This window comes from Talpa occidentalis, unplaced genomic scaffold, assembly GCF_014898055.3.
Source record: "Talpa occidentalis isolate TD23 unplaced genomic scaffold, MPIMG_talOcc4v2.1 talOcc4.17, whole genome shotgun sequence".
NCBI lineage: Eukaryota > Metazoa > Chordata > Mammalia > Eulipotyphla > Talpidae > Talpa > Talpa occidentalis.
In genome coordinates, this window is record NW_023601754.1 from 13,515,391 (window position 1) to 13,537,550 (window position 22,160).

The following is a 22,160-nucleotide window of genomic DNA, read 5'->3' on the forward strand; positions in this document are numbered from 1 at the left end:
CTGTCCTACACCCCAATTCTTCTATGCAACATAAATAAATATTAAAAAAAGATGGAAAAAGAGAAGACAAATTCCTCCTACTATACATTAAGCCTATTTGCTCTTAAAGCATAGCCTTTATTATTTCATTAATACTCAAAGAAGATAAAGAATTTAGCAATAGTTTGTACTCAGTTGGTAATTGAGTTGGAATGTTATTTATGGTAATGAGGAACATTAAGAACAGGATAGTCACATGTTATGGCACCTGCTCTTAGGAGGAAATTGAATTTAGCTGTTCTAGCATAGTTGCAAAGTTAAGTTAATTGGTGGTGTTCGCAACAAATGGAGAAGGAAGCATATAAACTCCTGTGCCTGACTCACGTGATGGACATTTCTGAATCTGCATGTGCGCTAATGTAGATGGAACCTCACTTCATCCTTTGGACATGGTTTTTCTATATCTTTCATCCTTTTTCTTGCTTGACTCTGTTATTATGTGTCTAGATTGTCAATGGCATAGATCCATTGATTAGCATAGCTATTAGTTTTAACCTCACCTTAATGCTTTCTTTAGACTAGACTTCATCTGTATTGATCTCAAGTGTACTTTTTGTTTTTCAAGTTACACACCTGTTAATGTTCTAAATGTCTCCCTACCCCTGCTGACCCCCATATCCTTACTTTGTAAGGGGACACTTTCTATCACTCTGTTAAACATCGTATATTCTATAATCTATTATTTGAATTACTTCAAGTTTGTCCTCATTTAAAGTTCCTCTTAAGTCCCTTTTAAATCAAAAGTCAGTTCTGAAATTTAGATTTGGTCATAAAAGGACCTGCTTTGAGATATGTGTACAAATCTTAAATCTACTCATCATTATGTCACATGGGGCCATCTTATCTGTCAGTAAAGTCTGGGATGTGTGTGGATTTCTAGAGTTTGGATCCTCTCTTGTTAATTACTTCTTCCACCCCTTTACCTTTGGTAGGTTTTGTTTGGCGGGTTTGTAGTTCTCCTTGTCCTAATATCTGGACTTTAAATAGTTGCTATTAAACCTCTAAAATCAATCAGCCTCTAGCTGTGCTGTCATTAAAAGTTAACTGCCTTCCCATTAATCCATTAATTGTGAAGATTAATTGGGAAAGCTATTTAAACCAAGGCTGTAACTTGGGGCACATAAGCCAGTGTTTGCCTCCGAGTGGAAGCTTATCCCATTAACATCGCATAGTATTAGCAATTATATATATGTGTGTGTATATTTATTTGTAATTTAGCCTTGACTTATGTGGCAGAAAATGCATAGAAACTTAAAGGCTGCTGCCAAAATGAAATCTTGACAACTTAGAAAATAATTCCCTGTCTTGGATGCAGCTTTAGGAAAAATAATGATAAATATTTACTTGTTTTAAATGGCTGCAATATGTTATTTTTTTAAGATTTAAGCCACTCATCGACAAAGTTAGAGGCTCATGTTTGTCTCTATCTGGGACTAGTATCCTCAGGTGAATGTGATTTCTCATGTCAAAGTCAAATTAATACTCAAAGAAGATAAAGAATTTAGCTATAGTCTGTACTCAATAGTATGTAATTGAGTTGGAATGTTGTTTAAAGTAATGATTGGTGTTAAGAACAGGGTAGGCCTGTATTATGGCACCTGTTACTATGAAACATTACAGCTTATTCATGTCTAGTTGTATCATAACTATTCCTTAAAACTTACTCTTGTTCTTACCAGAATATTGGGGTGTGGTAGCTTTCTCCAGTCAGTCAACATGGCTTCCTAGGGAGAAAGGGTGAAGTGTGAGACCAAACCTCTTTTGTTTCTGGTTTGAGAAGTCCTCAATTCTTGGCTAGGAAAGAATTCAAAGCCACGTCTCTCTGCTGACTCATTTAATTCTCAGAAGGCCCTGCTTACCTTAGTTAGGACCTCTTGGAGATAGGAATGGGGAGGCAGTTTAAATAAAGTGCCTCAGATTGATCAGTAATGGCACAGGTGGGATTTGAGCCCAGGGAGGATGGTTCTTTATAATCACTGTGTCACACCACATTCTGGCTCCTGTGTGAAGTGACAGGTAACTCATGATGCTGACCCTCCAGACACTTTCATCTCAGCAAGTGGAGACCCAGACCCCCTGAGAGGTTCCATAACGGAAGGCTGTTCAGACTTAGGAGGAATTTTCCAGAAAGGTAGGGGAGGTGGCAGCTCTCAGGTGGGGGACCATGGAGAAGGGGGACTAGGGCTGAGATGTGGAGAAGCAGCAGGGCTCACAATGGGGGGAAGAACGTGTGTCAGCCTTTGTGCTTTGAGGAGAGGGTTCGGATTCTTTCCCAAATGATGATGGGAATGATACTGTCTTGTTTGTCTCAAGTTATCTTTCTACATCTGTTTCCTACTGTTATTTCTAATCGTCAGCTCAAAATGGGAGCTCTCATCATGAAAGCAAAATGTGTGTGTCACTACATCAGACTTGTTTGACCTCATTTTGAAATAATTCAAATGCCAAAGAAACATGTTTTGGGGGGGCTTGTTTTAAACATCTTGGGCATGGGGAGGAGAACCTATTCTGAACATCTTAGAAAAGGCTAAATTTAGAATAAAATATTTTGTTTAAGGGGATGGATTTCTTGAAAGGAAGGTCATTCTTTAGTACTGAATCTGGCACTGGAATATTTGGATTAAGTCTTAACTATTTTTTTTTTTTTAGAAAATACTAAGATTTCAAAGTTTCCATGGCTTAATGTCAAAGGTCCCACCCCTACCTCTAGTGTATATGAATCTTTAAGGAATCTTAGCATGTTTGCTGGCTAGTCTATTCTTCCATAAATATGCCTATGGCGATTCATTAGCAGGCATGGAACTGAATTTGGTAGATCTTCCAAATAGCAGAGAAGGTTGTTTTGCTCAGTGGTAACAAAGGTGAATACTACTGAAAATTAATTTTTTTTTGGTTAAAGTATATTTTAGATTACCAATACTTATTTCATCATTGTACTGGTTCAGAATAGAAGCTGTGCCCCTGACTAAATTATTGAATCAGGTGTTCCTCTCTCAGTTGTCCGATGGACTTAATATTTTTTTTTTTTTTTTTTTTTTTTTTTTTTTTTTTTTTTATAGAGGCATGTTTTATTCATTATTTATTTATTTGTTTGTTCATTTGTTTTGTTTATACATGCACTGGGCACAGTCAGAAGTGCGGGAGGGTGAGAGAATTCACCAGAGCCAGAGTGGGGAGCAGAACAGGCAGAAGGACCGAAGTACACTGCTGAGGGGAGCAGCGGGTGGCAGGGGAGGTCTGCGCACCATGTGGGACCCTCCTCCGGTGGCCGGGAGCAGCCGGGAATCGAACCGGCGCCGCAGAGGCTGCGGGCAGCTTCGCAACCCAGCGCTCTACCGCTGCGCCACCGGGGAGGCCCATGGACTTAATATTGTCAAATAATATAAGGTATTGGTCAGGCTCAAATGACAAATATATGTAAAGCATTGAGAACATAAGCAGCCAATAATATATACCTATTATCTCAGTACAGGTAGTATTACACAGAGATTAGGAAAATTGAATTATTTTTATTAAAATCTGAGCAGCTTTTACTTACTCATGAGAATTATGCATTAAAGCCCTTTGTAAAATAAAATTAAATTACTTGCTATTGAGCTGTATTAAAATACTTTCAATACAGCGTGCATCTTTATTTTTAAGAGACTGAGTTTTTCATATACACAATTTGCCAGAGTTCTAATGTATCATTGTCTTTTGAGTGATAACTCTCAGTTTTCTCTCGAGTGAAGAGTAAATGGTGATTTTTCCTAGGTATTGACTGAAAGTTGTTGATTGTTTTCTCTCTGTGTGTGTGTGTGTGTGTGTGTGTGTGTGTGTGTGTAGTCATGCTCTAGTTTATTACTACTCACTGAACCCTAAGGCCTCACCACAAATTTCGCTAGTGGCTAGCGTCTTCACTCTCCTCCAAGCATCCTGTCCCACCTGCCGCCTGCTGTGTTTGGGTGCAGGGGACCACACTGGGACCTAGCTCTTGTGGGCGGGGCGTGGGCTGAGTCCCAGCATACATCACTGTAGCCCCACACCTGGATCCTGCAGGCCAGGCCAGCTGGGCCCCTGCGAAGAGGCAGGAGCTGTGGTGCTGGGAGTAGTCAACCCAGGGCACTGTCCAGCTTTGTGGGTCCCACATGCAGCTATGTAGGGGGGCTTACAGCAGCGCCTGAAGGGGTGTGGCGAGAGAGGAATGCCCCATTGTTCAAGGGGCCCAGTCTGAAAGTTGGAGTGGGCAACCTAGAATCCCCCTCCTGCTCCTGCACTTGAGAAACCTTATTGGTAAGAGTCAGGCGTGTGAGGGGCCTGGTGGCGAGGTCCTCCCAGCTGCAGAAGCAAAAGCTGAACAGGAGGGAGCCCTGCGGGCCTGACACCACAGAACAGAACCTGAACCTGGGGAGGGGCGCACACGTGCCAGCAACGGGCTGGAAGAGGAGAGGGGGCAGCCTGTACCCTGGGAAAATGGGGTGCAGTGAGGCCTCAGCCTCAGCTACTCATTCTTTCAGGTTGGAGAGCTGCAGGTCCGGGCCCAGCCTCCCCCTCCACCCTCGCCCTGCTTGGCAGCTACTGTGCAGACACTCATCTGAAGACCAGCTGGCCTGGGTGCAAGGGTACGTTGTTCTCACAGTACACTTTGGTGCACACGCGGTGTGTGTGTGTGTTGGGTGTGCAATGTACATGTGATACAGTATATTACATGTATATAAGGAAAGAGCTTGTAAGAGTTAGATCTTACAATAATTATATGTCTATACATATGGTATAGCATATTTACATGTAAATACATGTGTGTTAATGCATATATACACAATATTTATTTGCACATTTATTTCCTCAGCACACGAGGGCTTATAAATTATATTACTTGTCAGTCTATGTAAGTGAAATCATTCGTATTATATGCATATGTATACACAAAATCATCTTTTCTTACCAGCGTATTTATATGTATACAAGGACACTCTAAATGGATGCCATCATTTCCTGTCACTTATTTGTACGATTTCATTGCCAACTTAGATTTATGCAGTCACCTTATATGCACATTATACACATGTTCACATACACATCACACATGTCTATATGCACATGCATGTATTATATTTTTACATGCAATTATAATGCATGCATATTATGTATAAATGTACACATAAAGTATAATGTTTATGCATTATGTGTGTATACTGTTGTGTGTGTATATATATTGATATATATGTAATATATATCTATATGTATTTTACCCATTCCCTGGTGAAGAGACCAGGATGGTGTTATACAGTAACTGAAAAGCAATGTTTTGAGTGGAAGTAGTGTGCTATTTCAGACTTCTGAAACTCCTTAGATGTCGATATATTTTATGTACTGCAAATGCTTATATATTCTTTGGAAAACTGTTACATAGAGCTAATAAGCAAGGAAATTTGAGGGGCTGCTGAGAGTACTATTGATAGTTGAGGCATTAGTCCCAGAGACTAGTTTACTGGGTTGCTTTTTTATCAACCTCTGTACTGTTGACATTGGTGACTAGAGAATTCTGTCTGGAGGGCCACCCTGTGTGATGGTAGGACATTTAGCAGCATCTCTGGCCTTTAGATTCCAGTAGCACTCCTGTTGTGATGACCACATACTGTGGTCCACATACTGTGTGTCCACATACTGCTAAGTGACTGGTGGGGGCACCATCACCCCCAGTTGTGGTTCTCAGCTTTACAAGACCAGAACCCGAATCTTTGTTGCGTTCAGAGAAATTATTTTCTGGAATTAAATTCAAAGAAGACTGATAGTTCATCTAGATTTCCATTTCATGAATGTCTAGAGGGAAATACTTCTTTTATTCCAGACTCATTGCTATGTGAGACCCCTCACCCCATGTCAATACTATTGAAGATCAAATTGGTAATAAAAAAATAGCTTGGCCAATATGGAATTGAGTACACAACTTCTTGAGAGAGATTTTATTCATGTCATGGTACATGATGGAATTCCTACACTCCAAACCTACAGAAATAATAAATATGGTCAGGTGTTCTTACATACTTCATTTCTTTGTCAATATCATGGTCTTACCACAATAAAGACAGCAAATTAACCCAACTCAGTGTCTCAGTGATCTCCTTGTAACAGCAATTAATACCTTAAAGAGGAGTCCTAAATATTAGTAACTATGTGAAATGGTTGTAAGTTCTTAGCATAGTGACCACTGAATGTGTGTTGGTTATTAGAAATTTTATCTAAGAATCACTTAAAAATATTATACTGTAAAATGCAATTGTGGGGAAATGTAATTGCTCATGGTAAAGTATGCTAACTCCCTGTCACCACCCCTCAGGCCAACAACTAGAACTTTACCAAAACCCCAAACCCCCTATCTACCACTCCCTCATCCATTTCCTACATCACAGCTCCCTCTCCCCAGAAATGGAATGCACTCCTTCTCTTACTTTAATTCCATTCTTTTAAAGCTAAAGATAGAACGATATTGATTCTCAATTTATAGTGGCAAAAACAAATGAGCAATAAATAGATGCCCTCCAGATTTCTCTGGAGAGGCATTTTACATCTGAAACATCGATTAGAATCTGCATAATTGATTGTGAATTGCAGTTAAACATTCTTTTTTGTCACATTGACACCCAAATACTGATGATTCAAAAATGACTGTACTTCTGGTGAACTTACACCCACCCATGCACCCTTCCCACCCCCATAGTTAATGCACTTGTTCGTGGGATTGGTGCAAAAGCATTTTGGTTGTTGCTTGAGATGGGCAGCATCAGGATTTCCTTCAACACACCATGGATCGTATATCTTTTTGTGTTAGCTCCTTCGTACTTTAAGTTACCATTAAATTGGCAGTGTCAGTACTTAAGCCAATCAATAGACACGCGGGAACTGTGGGCCAGGTCTCAAGTAAGTTAGCTAAAGAATTGATGGGGTGAAAGAAGAAAAAGTGGACTTTAAATGAAAATGAGTCAGTCTTAAAAAATAAAATTTTCGGGCCTCCCCAGGTGGCGCAGGCGGTTGAGCGCAGTGCTGTGAAGCTGTCCGCAGCCTTTGCAGCGCCGGTTTGATCCCGGCTGGCCAGGGAGTAATCCACATGGCATGGCAGACCTCTCCTGTCTCCCCGCTGCTCCCCTCAGCAGTGTGTTTCGTCAGTCTGCCTGTTCTGTTTCCCACTCTGTCTCTGGTGAATCCTCTCACCCTCCTGCGCATCTGGCCTGTACCCCAGTTCTTGTATAAATAAATAACTCTTTCAAAAAAATAAAATAAAATTTTCTCCTGGACAAATTCTTGTTAAAGGCATTCAGGTGTTAAGTTGGCATATTTTTACTTATCACTTATACTTTAAACATTTAGCTGTAGAGAAAAACATGTATTTCAAATAATAACAGGACTGTAGAAAAATATTAGAATATTTAAGTAACAAAACTGCTAGTGACTATTTTTAAGTAAATGATGTTCAAGCAGAATAACTCATAAAATTTCAGATGAACCTAGATCATTCTAGATTAATTGATACTCAGTTGCTTATAGTTAATTGAAAACTTGGTTCAGTAACTGCCTGATTTTTATTACCAATACATATTAAGTCCTAAATGTGAGAGAAATACTTTTCTGATTAAAGCAAAAATGGAAACAATAATAATTGTATAAAATACAATACAAATCCTTTAAAGGTTATTTTGAATGAAGAAATAGCTGAATAAAATAAGTGTGTATAGATAGTATGGTCAATTTTATATCTTCCTCTCTCTCTGCCTTATTTTTCACTTTCTTGTGATAGACATAAAAGAATAAGTGATAGGTATGCCCTTTTGTATATATTCTTATGTACATATGTATATATTCTTGTATATGTGTGTGTACATATACTCCCTCCCTCCAGTTGTATGATTTTCATTTTTTGTTGTTTAAAAGTTAAAAATATTACATGTCCCTAAAGGACATAGTACTTATCTTTGCTTGTTTTTTAGATTCTCAAAATTATCAACAAGTGCTATATGGTCTTCTCTAACTTGAATTCTGTTCACCAAAAATTTTATTTCTAAGTTCCAACCAATACTTTGGAGGGGGGTAGCTCCTTTTTACTTCTCTATGTTATTCCATCGTGGACAGCACTCTGACTTACAGATGTGTTCTTTGGTCCTTGCTTATTTGGATTGTTCGTCATCTTTTGCTGAGTATGAGTAATGTCACCAGAAATTGCAGGTCTCCTGGGGCACAAATACAAGAGTTTTTCTAGGTTGGTGCTTTCCATCCGCCTTTTTCTTTTCTTGGGACACTGCCAACTACTAAGATTTGCATAGCACCTGGAGGTAAGAAGAGAAAGTTTCTTAAGACCAATGGTTGTCACGGAAATGCTATCCAGGAGGAACAGATGTATCCATGGAATTGGTGGAACCTGGGATAAGAAAGTTCACATATATAAACTAATGACAAAGTGTTTTTAAATGTAGTTGCTCACATTTACACTCCACCTGCAGTATGTTGCAGCCTCTCTTGGCCCACATTCTCTAGATGATCTGGTGTTCTCTGAAATCTTATTGTGGCCTATCAGTGAAACAGTATTTAATTGTAGTCCTAAATTACAGTTCATTTTACCAATGAGTTTGTATAGATTCTGCTTATATAGATTCTGTTCTGTGAATTCTCTGATCTTTTCTTGTGTCCCTTTTTTTTTTCCTAGTAGGTTTTCTGATAGATCATTTTTATTTTACTTTGTTTTCCTTAATTTGGAATACTAATTGTTACTGTTTTGTAAATGCTTTCTGTATTTTACTATGTTTTGCTGTGTTTTTCCTCATTTTGTGTAGCTCCTGGCAACTGTCATTCTTAGTCTTACTATAGTTAAATTTATAAACCTTATTTATATAAATTTATTTATAAACAGGGTATGCTGATTTGGTATTTTTATTTCTTGTTTAAGTAAACCTTCCTTCTTAAGATGCTCTTATAAGCTCTGTGAGCTTGTCTTCTCCATTTCTATGTTCTCTGCTCTTTAAGTTCCTTTCTTCTTGAACTTATCAGGCCTCCAGGGGACTATGGCGTGACCCCAGTGGGAGCACTGTGAGAGCTCCTGGCTTTTTTGTTTCATTTGGTTGATTGGTTCGTTTTATGTATCAGATCCAAGAATGCTGTCCTCCATCCACTGACCTGAATGTGGGGTGTTTCCTTTTGGCAGATGACTGTGATGCACCTCTGGTGTCTGCCTTGTCTCCGGCTTCATTCAGCAGCTCGTCCGACCTCTCCAGCAGCCATGGCCCTGGATTTGCAAGGCTAAATCGAAGAGATGGTGAGTCTGCTCTTCCATCTGATTGTTTTATGATGAATCTCATTAACTTCCCATCCTCCTGAAATAAAATCATTACACGCAGTACATTGAAAAAGGAAGTAACTTTCTAAATAAGCTAATGGCAGAAACTCGTGGGATGTGCATGACAGGTAGAGCTGGCTCCACCTTGGCCAAGGGATGCATCTCATTTCAAAATCCCATGTCATCTGTTCAGCACCCCATGAATTGAGTTCCTTCAGTGCTGCGAGCTTTTTATATAACTTACACAGTAAACTTTCTGACAACAAAATATGATCATTATGTATGCAGTAGCCATGAAAATTTAATTGGCCCTCTGTTTCAAGTTAAACAAGGAAGTCTGCAAGAAGAAGTAATTTTAAAAGATGCTGGTTATTTAAAAATAATAATCCCTCAGTTTGTTTAATTCTCAGTGTGGATGACATGATTTTCTCTCCTGCTAAGGAATGGGAATTTAATAAAGCTCTCATGATCCTTCAGGAATAGTCAGTTCATATTGTTGACTCTCTCTTAGGTAGGGTGTGTTTGATTGCTTGAATATGCTTAAAGGAAAGTGCAGATAATTAAATGATGACTTGCTGTGGAAATAAGGGAGAATTTAAAAACTGCAGTGAGAGAGCAGCATTGTGGTCCCTATTTTTTGTAATCGGCTGAGGCAATCGCCATCTGCATCTACATTCTACAGAGAGGGGCTTGGCAGTACTAACAGTGAAAATATTTTTAACAACCATAAAAATATAGACACCTACATCACATATTATCGAAACTGTGATTCACTCATTATTATCCCCGTCACACATGCCATATGTCAGCCACTTCTTTTAATTTTTCTCTCTTGATATCATTCTAGGTGCTGTTGTTTGAATACATTGGACATGGGACAGAACACATAGATCACGTGTGTGTGTGTGTGTGTGTGTGTGTGTGTGTGTGTCTGTATCTTACCATCTGGTATATAATATAAAGATTTAACACTGTCGTGATTTTACATTGAAGTTTATTTTTAAAATTGTGTCTCATGTTATTGGAGACAATCACTCATGTTTCTGGATATGAGAGTATCAGTGTGTTGGTCAAGTTTTGGTCACATTGGAATGTCTCTCCCCGTTTTCAATTCTGACTCCCTTATTGACCACAGACAAGAGGGCTTTCTACTTCCTGTGAGGGCCAGTTCCCCAGTCCCCATGGTCTTTCCAGCAGGAATTCCATTATCACAATACTGATCTAGAATGAGGTCTCTATCTTGTACCCATTTTTTGAAAGTAAGGCAGAGTTTTAATTTTTCCTGACTCCATTTCAGTAACAAAAGCTTTCATAGCATTTGGCCCATGGAAAGAAATACAAACTTTAACTGTTTATTTCATTTGCTGAGATTCAACAAGTCCACAAAAAATGTATGTTATTAATTGGATCAAATTGTATTTTTCATTAATTTATATACTCATCAGGCGCCTTCATCAGTGGGACTCATTTTCATTCTTAATTCCTTTCTGTGGCTCTTGGTGAAACATAGTATCAAACTTCATGAATCTCATTTCCATGTTAATGAAATAGAAACAAAACAGGATCATTTTAATTATCTTTTGCTCGTTGTCAACCTACTTGATTACATTTTTTCTTTTTTTATTTGTTTTTCTTTTTTTCCCTATTAATTACATGAAATGTTCACTAAGGAAATGTCAGGCATTGAGTGATTTACTAAAGGCAATATGTTATTTTTAGTATTGCAGCATTCCTTGTGGTAAATAAATAAAATCAGTAAATAAAGGCCTCAGTATCGTAGAAGCTCAGATTTAGTGACCTCTTTCCTGTGGAATCTGGAAATCCCAAAGATTAGAGAATCAGTCCATGAGGAATCAACAGCCCTCTGCTTAAATGGATGTCACTGGTGACATTGCAAAGAACCAGTCCCCTGCTGGACACAGCCAACAGGGAAAAACTGTTGTTTGCATAATGACTCCATTTTGACCAGTAGGGAGGAAGAAAAATTAATTTTTTTTAAGCTATGTTAGTTTCATTTTGCCATTTGAATACCGTTGTGGGTTGAACTGTATCCTTCAAAAGGACAGGTACGAAAGAAACAAAGCAAAGGAAAAGAGAAAATCCCAGCCAAAACAAACTCTTGAAATTTAACTGCAGAACTGAGGCTGCCAGACTGGGGATGGGGAGAAACAAACATGCCATGCAGTAAACCACTCAGTAAACACACACACGTGCACACACACACAGTGCAATTTGCAAAACCCACCCACCAACCAAGAATGCATGCAAGTCCTAATTCTGATACCAGTGAATGGGGCCACCTTTGGACCTTTGGACACAGAACTCCACAGATGAGATCCAGTTGAGATAAGGTCGAGGTAGGCTCAGAGTGGACTTCGTCTAAGACTTCATATGAGAAGAAAGTGAAGATGGAAGCAGAAACTGAAATGATGGAGCTAAAAACCAAGAGATGCCATGTTTTGCCAGCAACCCCAGAAGTTAGGGTGAGGCAAGGAGGGAGTCTGTGGAGGCGCCATGAGTACACTCACACCTCGATGTTGGGCTTCTGGCCCCCCAAAACTGAGAGAATAAATTGTGTGCTGTTAGGCTGCTCATTTTGTAGTATTTTGTTGCATCCATCCTGGCAAACTCACACAAGTGCTATTGAGTAAATGACTTCTTTTTCCTGCTTCCTCTGCACAGGGGGAGAGGCATCTCAATTTGAACCTGAAAGATTTCTTAGCTCAGAGGAATATAATCCAACCTTAGCTGTAAACAACACAAACAAACAAAAGCCAATCCCTGCTAATACTGCCTAGTTAACAGGATGGAAGCTCTTTCTGCCTTTATATAATATTCCCACTGCATAGCTTCAGTATAGTTTGAATTGTAATAGGCAATAGTAAACAGTCAATGTAAATAGATTCTCTTGTATCCTTTGAGAAGCCAGGTGTGTTCTTAGGGCAGGATGTGGGGAATCCAGGTTGGTAGAACTTTTCTCGAGGTTGCAATATAATCCACATGAAGACTTTTGTTTTCATGTAGTTGGGAAACCTTACAAATGGGTGAGTGATTGAAAACTGATGTAGTTGTACATTCAAGTAAAATAACAAAGCAGTAAATAAAACCAGAGTACACAGCAAAAATCAAATGTTTATATAGATGAGAGAAGGCACATATAAACACAAATTTATTTATGAAACAGATTGCTTCCTTAACTGGCAGATACTCTGAGTTTTCTCTCATTTATTCTGTAAGATCAAAATATTTCCTATGTAGCTAAAAAGTTGAATGTCTGTATTTTCCTATTGTGTTTTTTACTGAGTGGCTGCTATCCCTGTTCGTGCTAAATGATCATAGAGCAGTGCTTCCCTGTGTCTATAAGATTTGCTGTTAAAAATCAATCAACCTATCTGTAGAGAAATTAGCAATTTGGTTAATTATTAGAGCGAACTCCCATTCTTGAATGTACTTCTAATGAGAATAATTATGACACACTATACAGAATTATTTGGTGATTCTTGCTACCCAAAATCACCGTGCTTGTTTACACACAACTATTACGTTTAAATTAAATTCCCAAAGATAAATTCCCAGGGAGTGCACGCTGTCCGTCAGTGCTGGAGAGGACAGATAGCAGCAGGTTTCCTGCTGTTAAACAGATTGCTAAAATCTTTTGTCATTATCTCATTATAAACGATGATATCAATGTATTTAATAACCAATACTTTATAAGGAAAAGAGTAGGAGATGATTTCTGTATGGGGCTAAAAAAAATCAAGCCTAATGGGGAGCCTGCTGGGCACAGTAGGTGTGAGTTTGAAATGGACCTGAGAAGAATCTAGACAGAATTCACTGGTCTGGGGATGCCTCGGCCTTGTAGACTTGGGTAGGGACCCACAGACGTACAGCTCTTCCCATGGGGGTGGGGGTGGGAAATCACTGAGTCCAACTAAATCCCTGAATGGTCGGCGGTCTGGGCATCACCCTTACCGTCACAGAACCCAACCTTCCTTGACACTTTTCATCCTCAGCTCACCTACCTTCTTCTCTCTTTTGTATTCTCCCAGTGGGGCATAAAATTTTAGGTTAAGAGCAAGCATTTCAGTATGAGTCGTATCTGGTATGAGGTCCTGGCTTGCCTTTTAGTAAAGCAAAACACCTGCTGCCATCCATTAAACCCCCTCCACCCTCACTCCCATCCCCACGCTGTACCTCCCTGGTGACCTCAATTTTGTTGTCGACATCTATGGGTTTATTTTTATTTTATTTTGTCCATTCACAGCTTTGTTTCCTTATATATGTAGGTAAAATTATCCGATATTTGTCTTTCTCCTGACTTACCTCACTTCCCATAATCCCCTCAAGTTCTTTTCACCTTGCTGCAGATGTTAAAATTTCACCTATTTAAGTAGTGGAATAATGTTCCAGTGTGTGTGTGTGTGTGTGTGTGTGTGTATATATATATATATATATATATATATATATATATATATATATATATCTTTTTTTTTAATCTTATTATCCAAGATTGGCACTTAATTTGTTTCCACGTCTTAGCTCTTGCAAGTAATGCTGCAATAAACATGGTGGTGCATGTAACTCTTGGAGTTAGTGATTTCATATTTGTCAGATAGATACCTGCAGTGGAATTCTCTGGACTACAGGGTAGTTCTATTTTTAGTGTTTCGAGGGAGCTTCATCCTGTTTTTCAAAAGGATTACATCAATTTACATTTCCACTAACAGCATACAAGGATTTTTTTTTCTCCAATTACTGGGTTAAACCACTGCTTCTTCTTACTCAGGTAAGGAGGGGAGTGATATGTAACCTCTGTGTTATAATTCAACCCCTGATTTCCTGTTGGAAGAACCAGGAGAACACTGACATGGAATTGGCTTTTTTGAAAAAAGAATGTGTCACAAGTGTTGTGGCCACAAGAATCACAAAAACATAGATCCAGAAGAATGCGAACCAATTTCAAAGTGTTTCCTGTCAATTCACTCCACTTTAGCAACCTCACAGGACCAAATACATACGTTAATTTATACCCAGGTACTTTCAGGGAATTCAGGCTTCCACATAACTCAATAGGAAGAGTCGATTTATTCCTGATTAATTATAAAGGAAAGCAGGATCAAAGAATGATAGTTATATTTTATATGTTCATTATTGGCTTGAAGTCAAGATAATACATTCTCCTATATCCCTAGTCAAAGTCTGTGAACTAGAACTTGTGACCTAATGGTTTTATTTAAAAGAGTTTTACTTTTTTAGCCATTGGAAATTGGCTTATGGAGTTAAAGAAAGGCTTACTAGGAGATTAACATTTTGATAAAGGTTTGGAAATTGAAGTTCCAGATCAATTTTATGGTCAGTGGCATGTCACTTGTGCTTATAGATTATATTTTGTGTACTGGCCTTGAGAAGGTGAAATAAAAATGAGTCAAGATTTACATCTTATTTCTTGATATGACTAGATCCTCTATTCATTAAACCATAAGAGAGGTTGCTGTCACTTCTGGGATTAATATAGAATCACTTCTATTCTTCTATCGATTCATTTGATTTACCACCAGAGATGGTTGTCCTGCTGACCGTCTGGTTCTCTCTTGACTTTGAACGTTGCTCTCCCTTCCGTGAGGACACGTCATCCTTTCTCCTGACCTCTTGCCTGAGTGACACCACTCCCTCTCTCTTCCCCTTTATTGACCTTGTCTGCCCTGTAGCACACTTTTTTTCCAACCCTAAATCAACCTGATAGTGTGATCTGGGTGAATATGCTGAGTAGCTAATCCTAAAGAATTTATGGTGCTGAAAAATGCTAGGATCAGAATCAAAAACACTGTATTATAATATGAAATTGTGGGTAAACTTGCCTTCTTTTTTCCCTTCCCTATGAAAGTATGGGGTTGACTGTGAGGAGCTCTAACTTCTATGGCATTGCTCTCTTCTAAGGCAAGATAGCCATGCCTTCAGCATGAAGATCCTGGCAAGAAGAGAAATGCCATACAATGAGCCTGACATAGCTGCACCAAATAATAGTCTCAAAATATATAAAGAAAAATGGGCAGAAATAATAGGAGAACTAGGCAATGCAAATTGAGTCACAAAATAGAGAGGGGCTTAAAATGTCTCAGTAGCTTACTGAAGAAGTTGTCCCACATCAATAGAAATACAGAAGAGTTTAACAGCAAGATTACATTTGACAAAATGTGCAGGTATGTTACTTGTATTTACATAATGTCTAGCATACATAAAACTCTGCCTCCAACAATTGCAGCATGTACATCCTTAGCCAGTGTACCTAAAATATTTTCTTAAATTTATCCTGGGTCATAAAATTATTCTAGCAAATATCAAGGGATTTAAATCATAGAGAGTAAGTGTCCTGGGTACAGTTGAATTAAGCTAGAAATCAATAATTAAAAAATAGTTACAAACCCAGAAAGGTGTGGAATTTAATTAATATGCTTCTCAAAAAGAAATCTCAGTGGAAATTAGAGAACATTTTAACTCAGTGATAACAAAATATGATAGGTCACAATTTTGAGATGCAGTTTAGACCAAACTGATAGCTCTCTCAGTTGCACATATGACAAAAGAAGCGCCTACTTCTTCGATTTCTTAAGAAATTAGAAAAAGAACACAGATTAACCAAAAGTAAGAAAAAAAGAAAAGGGAAGGAAATGTGCATTAATTATTAGAAAAATGCTATACAGAAAATAAGGCCAAAATAGGATATTTTTAAAACTTCTTGCTAACAATTGTAGAAATTTAAATAAATTGAAAAAAAATCACTTGAAACACACAATCTAAAAACTGTAGCAAAGAAAACAAATAAAATTAAACATTCCTTTCTCTGTTGAAGAGAGTAAATCCATCATTCACATGTTTCCAACAGAGAAAATTCAAAGCTAAAATGCCTTCAAACATGAATTCTTCCAAATGATAATTCCTCTTTTAAGGGAAATACAACTCTAATCTTACACATTCTCATCCAGAGAACAGAAGAAAGTAAACTACTCCCCAACTCTTCATATGATGCCGGCATAACCTTGATAGCAACCTTGTCAAGGACAAACAAGAAAGGAAAATTAAAAGCCACTCTCTCATGAATATAAATGCAAAATTCTCTAAACAAAATATTAGCATACATGTGGGAAGGGACTCAGACTCGGCCTCAGAATGTGAATGTCCCGCTGAGCTGGGACGGATATGGGATCTGAAAGCAGCTTGGATTGTGTAAGCAAAGGATCAGTGGAGGCCTGGAGCTTTCTTTTCTGACAACACGCATCCCAGTACACTGAGCACCTTCCCCAAGAGAGAACAGAGCTAATGAGGGAGGACAACTAGCAGTGGAAAACCATATTTTTTGGTATCTATTCATCTTGGAGACTGTCATCATTAAAGATGTGCTGTTACATATTGGCCCTCTTGGGTGACACATACCTCCTCTTGGTCCCACCTCTTTCTCCAGTCATTATACTGAGGACCAAGTCCAGCTTTTCACAACATCTTGGGCTGTTCCATTTACTTTCCCTTCCTGCCTCATGACTCCTCAGACTTAACCCTCCACCCCCTAAAACATCATCAGTTCTGATGGTGGATCTGGGGACTGTTGGTCTGTGAGGCTGACTTAATAGTGATGGCTGCTATCTTCCTTCTTTTGTCCTTATGGTGGGAAGTTCAGAGATGCAGCTCATAAGCCTGCTCAGAAGTATTTAGCCTCTCATTTTCTGTAGATGTTGTATCCTGACTTGGTGTGGTTGTCAATTTCTGTTCTCTTGTATCAAATTGAGCCTCTTGAGGATGATTATTTTAAATTCTTCATAAGGCCTTTGGTAGTTCTCCATTTCTTTGGGGTTGGCCCATGGAAGTCTGTCATGGGCATTTGTGCTCTGTGCAGCTTTGTATTGTCTGTGCATTTGAAAGTACTCCATGGGTAAGTCTCTGGGCAGGCAAGACTGGTTTCACATATGTTAGAAGGAGCTGGAACCCATTCATAGGGCTGCTTTTGGATCCATAGCTGGGATCAACATGTGCAGGCTGACCTTGGGGGTGTGGGTGAGTGTGACCACTGCCAGGGGTCTGGTGGGCTGGGCTATCCTTAGACTGAGGCAGTATAGGCCAGGAGATGAATCACAAAGCTGCTTCAATTCAGAGTCCCACCGTGGCCAGCAGACCTGCCTTCAGAGGCTCAGAAGAACACGTCTCCATCTAGGTCCGGGATGGGCAGAACCACCCTCACTGTGGCCAAAAGGGGCTGGAGCCACATCACAGAGCCCCTTTAGTATGGGAGTGGGGTCAGTGTAGGCAGGTGTATCTCTAGAGGCACCCATGGGTGTGTCTCCCTTCTTCCCAGCCCCCGAGTAGGCAGGACTGCGCCTGACAGGGCTGGAGCTGGCTTACAGCACTGCTTCAGTATCCACATATTCAGTACCCACATTTTCAGATCAAGATTTGAGAGCTGCCCCTTAAGGGACTGGTATGTTTCCTTCCCAGTTTCCAGGCGGGCAGAACAGCTCCCAGCTGCCTCTGAGAGGGGCTGCAGACAAGTTACAGAGCTGTCCTGGATCTTCTTCCAGACTGAAATTGGAGGGCCTAATTCTGGGGGCAAGGTCATGTCTCCTAGGTCCCTGGGAGGCCAGGTGAGCTCCCGACTTACAGCTAGATCCCAAGTTCCCCCAAAGGCCTTTGGCCCGAGGCTGACTACTAATGGGGATGTGAGCAGAAGATTTTTATTCTGCCATCTTGCTAAAATCTCTTCATAGGATGTTATATGTCTGTCCATCCATCCATCCATCCACCCATCCATCCATCCATCCATCCATCCGAGTTTTGTAATTTAAAATATATTCCCATTAGTTATCTCACCTGAGCTGTAGCTGCAACCCTTTGAATCCTGCCCTGCAGATGTACTTCCACAAGAAAATACGTGGAAAAATTATGTGGTTTTGTAAGAACCTCTTTGTGTTTCTTCTTAAATGGGACTTTATATCAAAGACTTTCTTCCTCAGTGGGAATTGTCAGGGCCCTAAAGTTGTAATAATTTAGCCAGAAAATTAGCTTAAAATCATATTTATGTGATTTGAGGATTATTTATTATTTTTATCTTTTTCTTTGATACCTTTTTAAAAAGAGTAACATAATGGATATTAACAATAGAAAATAAAAGGGACACATACAGAATTGACTGTATAATTGGCCATAAAATATATAACTGACTTATTAGATTATATATCTGACTGTATACAAATGAGAAATAAGAGCAGAGACTGCATGCCAAAATGAGAATGTTTATGTGGCTTTTTCCAAAGCTTTATCCTTGACCTTGGCATTGTTCTTGCCCTTCCTGAATGAGCTGCTCTGCCACCAGAGCCTCAGGAGGAGGCCTGTGCAGACACTGCCCACATTAGTGTCGGAGCAGAAACATGCCTAACAATCTTCTTTCTTGTATTTTCAATTGCCTGCTGGAATTTTCCAGCTGTCTGCTACATAGATTGTCTAAGCAGGACAGCTCACATATCTAAAGTTAAATATATCACCTCTAGACCAGCTTCTGTGTGCAATTATTTTACTTTTCTGGTTCCTGGTGGTTATCTTAATCACCATGGCTTAAAATCCTTAGAATTGCCTTTTATTTCTCCCTTGATCTCTCCTCCTGAAGATGATAAGTTCTATGCATTCATGGTTTGAAATCTCTCTCTCTCTCATACTATTTTTTAAAGATTTCCATTGCTATTACCTTTATGCAAGTATTTAATTTCTAACCAAGGTTATTTTAATAGACCCATAAATAGTTATGCAATTTTGAGGCTTTCCTCAATAAATAAATTGAGAAGCAGAGTTTTGACCTGTTTTTTTTGCCTCCTTAAGACTATCAACCTCACTCCACAGCATGCATAGGCATTTCTGACTGAACTTTCCAAAATGCAGTTAATATTCTGCAGTGGTGGAGTAGATAATTTGGTAATTTCAAGGAAAAAGTAATTAAACATATTCAGAAATTTTCCACAAATTAAACTGTAGAATAATTTATGAGTTGTCTACCATTCACAAATAGAGTAGTTTCTCTTAACTAATTCATCATGACTTTGTTTGCTATTTTATTTGTTCCACAATTCTAATATATAAATAAATATAAACAAATCTATTATAAATCTAAATAAATGTAAATTAAATACTGTTTCACATTAAATCAATAATAGTACAAATACAAAAAGAGCTCATTGATGCATAAAAGTGTAAATAAATGGGTGAAATGGGCAAAAGGGGTCAAAAAATACAAACTTCCAGTTATAAAATAAATACATCATGTGCAAGGCTAATCTAATCTACTTAATAATTTTGTATTGTATATTTGCAAGTTGCTAAGAGAGTAGATCTTGAAAGTTCTCATCACAAGAAAAAAAAATCCTACAATGGATGGTGGCAGACTTATTTAACAATATACACCTGAAACTAATATGTTATATATGAGTTATGCCTCAAAACAAAACAAAAAACCAAAAACTTAAGGAAAAGCCAACGTATGCTTTAGAATCCCTAGCGCATAAATCCTGTATTTGAATACTTAACGTGTGACTGGAAAATCATCTAGCATACTTCAATCTTTTCCAACTGAAAATATAGGCTATATAATTTTCAGATTTGTACTAATTAGATTATTATGATAATATATCTTGTGAAGCACACTGTGTATATGCACTTATACATAAAGTTATTATTGACAAGTATTTATTATATACAAAGCTATATTTCCTTATATAAACACTTGTTTTCTTTCTAGTACTTAGGTAACAAAGTTTGCCTGTAATAATAAAAATATTTTTCTACTTTGAAAAATAGTATAAATGAAAATTTAAAAAGTAAGATACAGAAATTCAGAACATTATCAATAGCACAAGGGTTGACTATAATTTTAGCACAAAGAACAAACATATGATCTGGGATATGTGAATATTTGATTGTGTTGATTTCATATAAGCATCTAACTAAGAAAAGCACTGGATAGACAAAGTAAAGGCTTGGGACTTACTAGACAAAGACTTTAAATCAACTCTCTTAAATATGTTTGAAGAGTAAAAGGAAAGCATGGGCAAAGATTTAAAAGAAGCCAAGAAAATGATATCTCAACAAATAGAGACTGTCAATAAAGAGTTAGAAATTATAAAAAGGAGCTAAGGAAGTGTTATGAATTTTTTCATAATGGAAAAGAATAGAACTACATATTTATCAAAACTGTGCACTTAATAGCAAAATGTCATCTCACTATTAATGTGCTTGGAGAGCAAAGTAGAATAAACTGGAAAATACCTCCATGAAAAGACACTGTCAAAACTATGTTTTTTTTTTTTTTTGGTACCTCTGAATATGGAGGAGTAAATATGAGAAAATGTTAGTGGAGTTCTGTTTTTTGCAGTGAAAGAACCTGCTTGATTTCTACATTTTGATCTGCTCCTGCCTGTATAAAGCAAAATACCAATCCTTCAGTCTGTTCTGCTTGATGCCTCATATTCTTTGGAAACAAACACTTCTCCTTATGTCCTGGGTCATTTAGTATACCTTGTTTGTAGATTGGAAAATGCCTTAGATGCAGACTGGGGCAGCTCCTGATCGATACCAGGCGCCTTGTTCACAGAGGAGAGTTCACAGTTAGTAGCAGGTCTCTCTGTTACAGTCTTACCATACTGAGGTCACTGGCAAGAACAGGGTGGTGGGGAGTTCATTTCATTTTACTGTGCAAAAGTGTGGACAGTAGGGTTTTTTTTTCTGCTGGTTTGTATTGGAGTTCAATATTTTTTCTGTTGGTTGATACTGGAGTTCCTTGCATGAGCTCCTGTAAGAAAGGATGAAATAGAAACATTTCAGTGACAATAATTTCCTTAGAAATTATTTAAGAGACAACAGGTTTCCTTAGAGGTCTGTGTGTGGATAATGTGGGGAAATGGACATGATCCCGCCATTGATCCTTTGTTTCCTCTCCCAGCTCATGGGCATCAGTTACCAGGGTCTAAGGGCAAGGAGTCCCTGCATAGCCTGGGAACAGGGCTCAGTGGTGATCTTTTAGGTATAAAATTGAAACAATTAGAAAAGGGAAATGAATAGGCTGAAAGAACTCCTCTTCCCCATACTAGATGAGAAGAAAGTTTAGAAAAGAATAAAAAGGGTTAGACCTGAGCAAGCATGTGTGAGAATCACCTGCCCTGTAGTCTTGTCTTTAAGTTAAATCCACAGTGGGGAGCTTTTTGGACAGTTCATCCACTGTTGGGTGGAGCATGAGAAGGCTTGCTTGGAGAGGAGACTCGTCACTGTGTGGCTGTGGCGCCTCTGAGACTGGCTTGGCAAAGACCCCGTCTCAACCCCAGGTGAAAATGAGGACAACCAGGAGCCACCACGGGAACCAAGGATGGTGCAGAAATTAGGGAGGGGTGCAGTGGATGTGGGCAACGTGGCTCCTGATAGGAGGAAGAACATCAGCATGTTGTCAACAGCACCCTGGCCGCCCCCACAATCCTCACTGCAGAGCAGAGTGGTGTGTGATAGGGCCATTCACCCCCATGCAGAAGACCCACAAGCATGCCCACTCCCCTGCCCCTGAGCCAGCTCCAGGGTTGGCAAGGAGGGGAACCGTTCCCTGTGAGCATTTTGAAGCTGAAGGTGGCAGAAATAAAATCCTGAGTTGACTGTGTAAGCCTCGAACTGGACTGAGTCCTGAAATGGGGAGATTGATTTCCAACATTAGACAGAATAGGAACTCAAGAGAGAAAATTAGATTGAGTTAGGGGAAAAAAATGCATTTTTCATACCCGAGGCTGTAACTTAGAAATTCATA

General features: G+C 38.8%; 1 protein-coding gene across 5 annotated transcripts in view; it reads left to right on the top strand.

Annotated features, from left to right (window-relative positions):
- CNTNAP4 (contactin associated protein family member 4) overlaps positions 1 to 22,160 on the top strand; it is a 271,211-nt gene that overhangs the window by 65,498 nt on the left and 183,553 nt on the right. For 3 of the 5 annotated variants that reach the window (XM_054697006.1, XM_037516184.2, XM_054697005.1), the window contains exons 2-3: positions 4,536 to 4,640; positions 9,212 to 9,322. Coding sequence is in view for 3 of the 5 variants with exons in the window: in XM_037516184.2 (XP_037372081.1) it covers positions 4,536 to 4,640; positions 9,212 to 9,322 (216 nt within the window). In the remaining 2 variants the exon portion in view is untranslated. The remainder of the gene's footprint in view (positions 1 to 4,535; positions 4,641 to 9,211; positions 9,323 to 22,160) is intronic. The other 2 variants (XM_037516186.2, XM_037516185.2) reach the window with 1 other exon arrangement.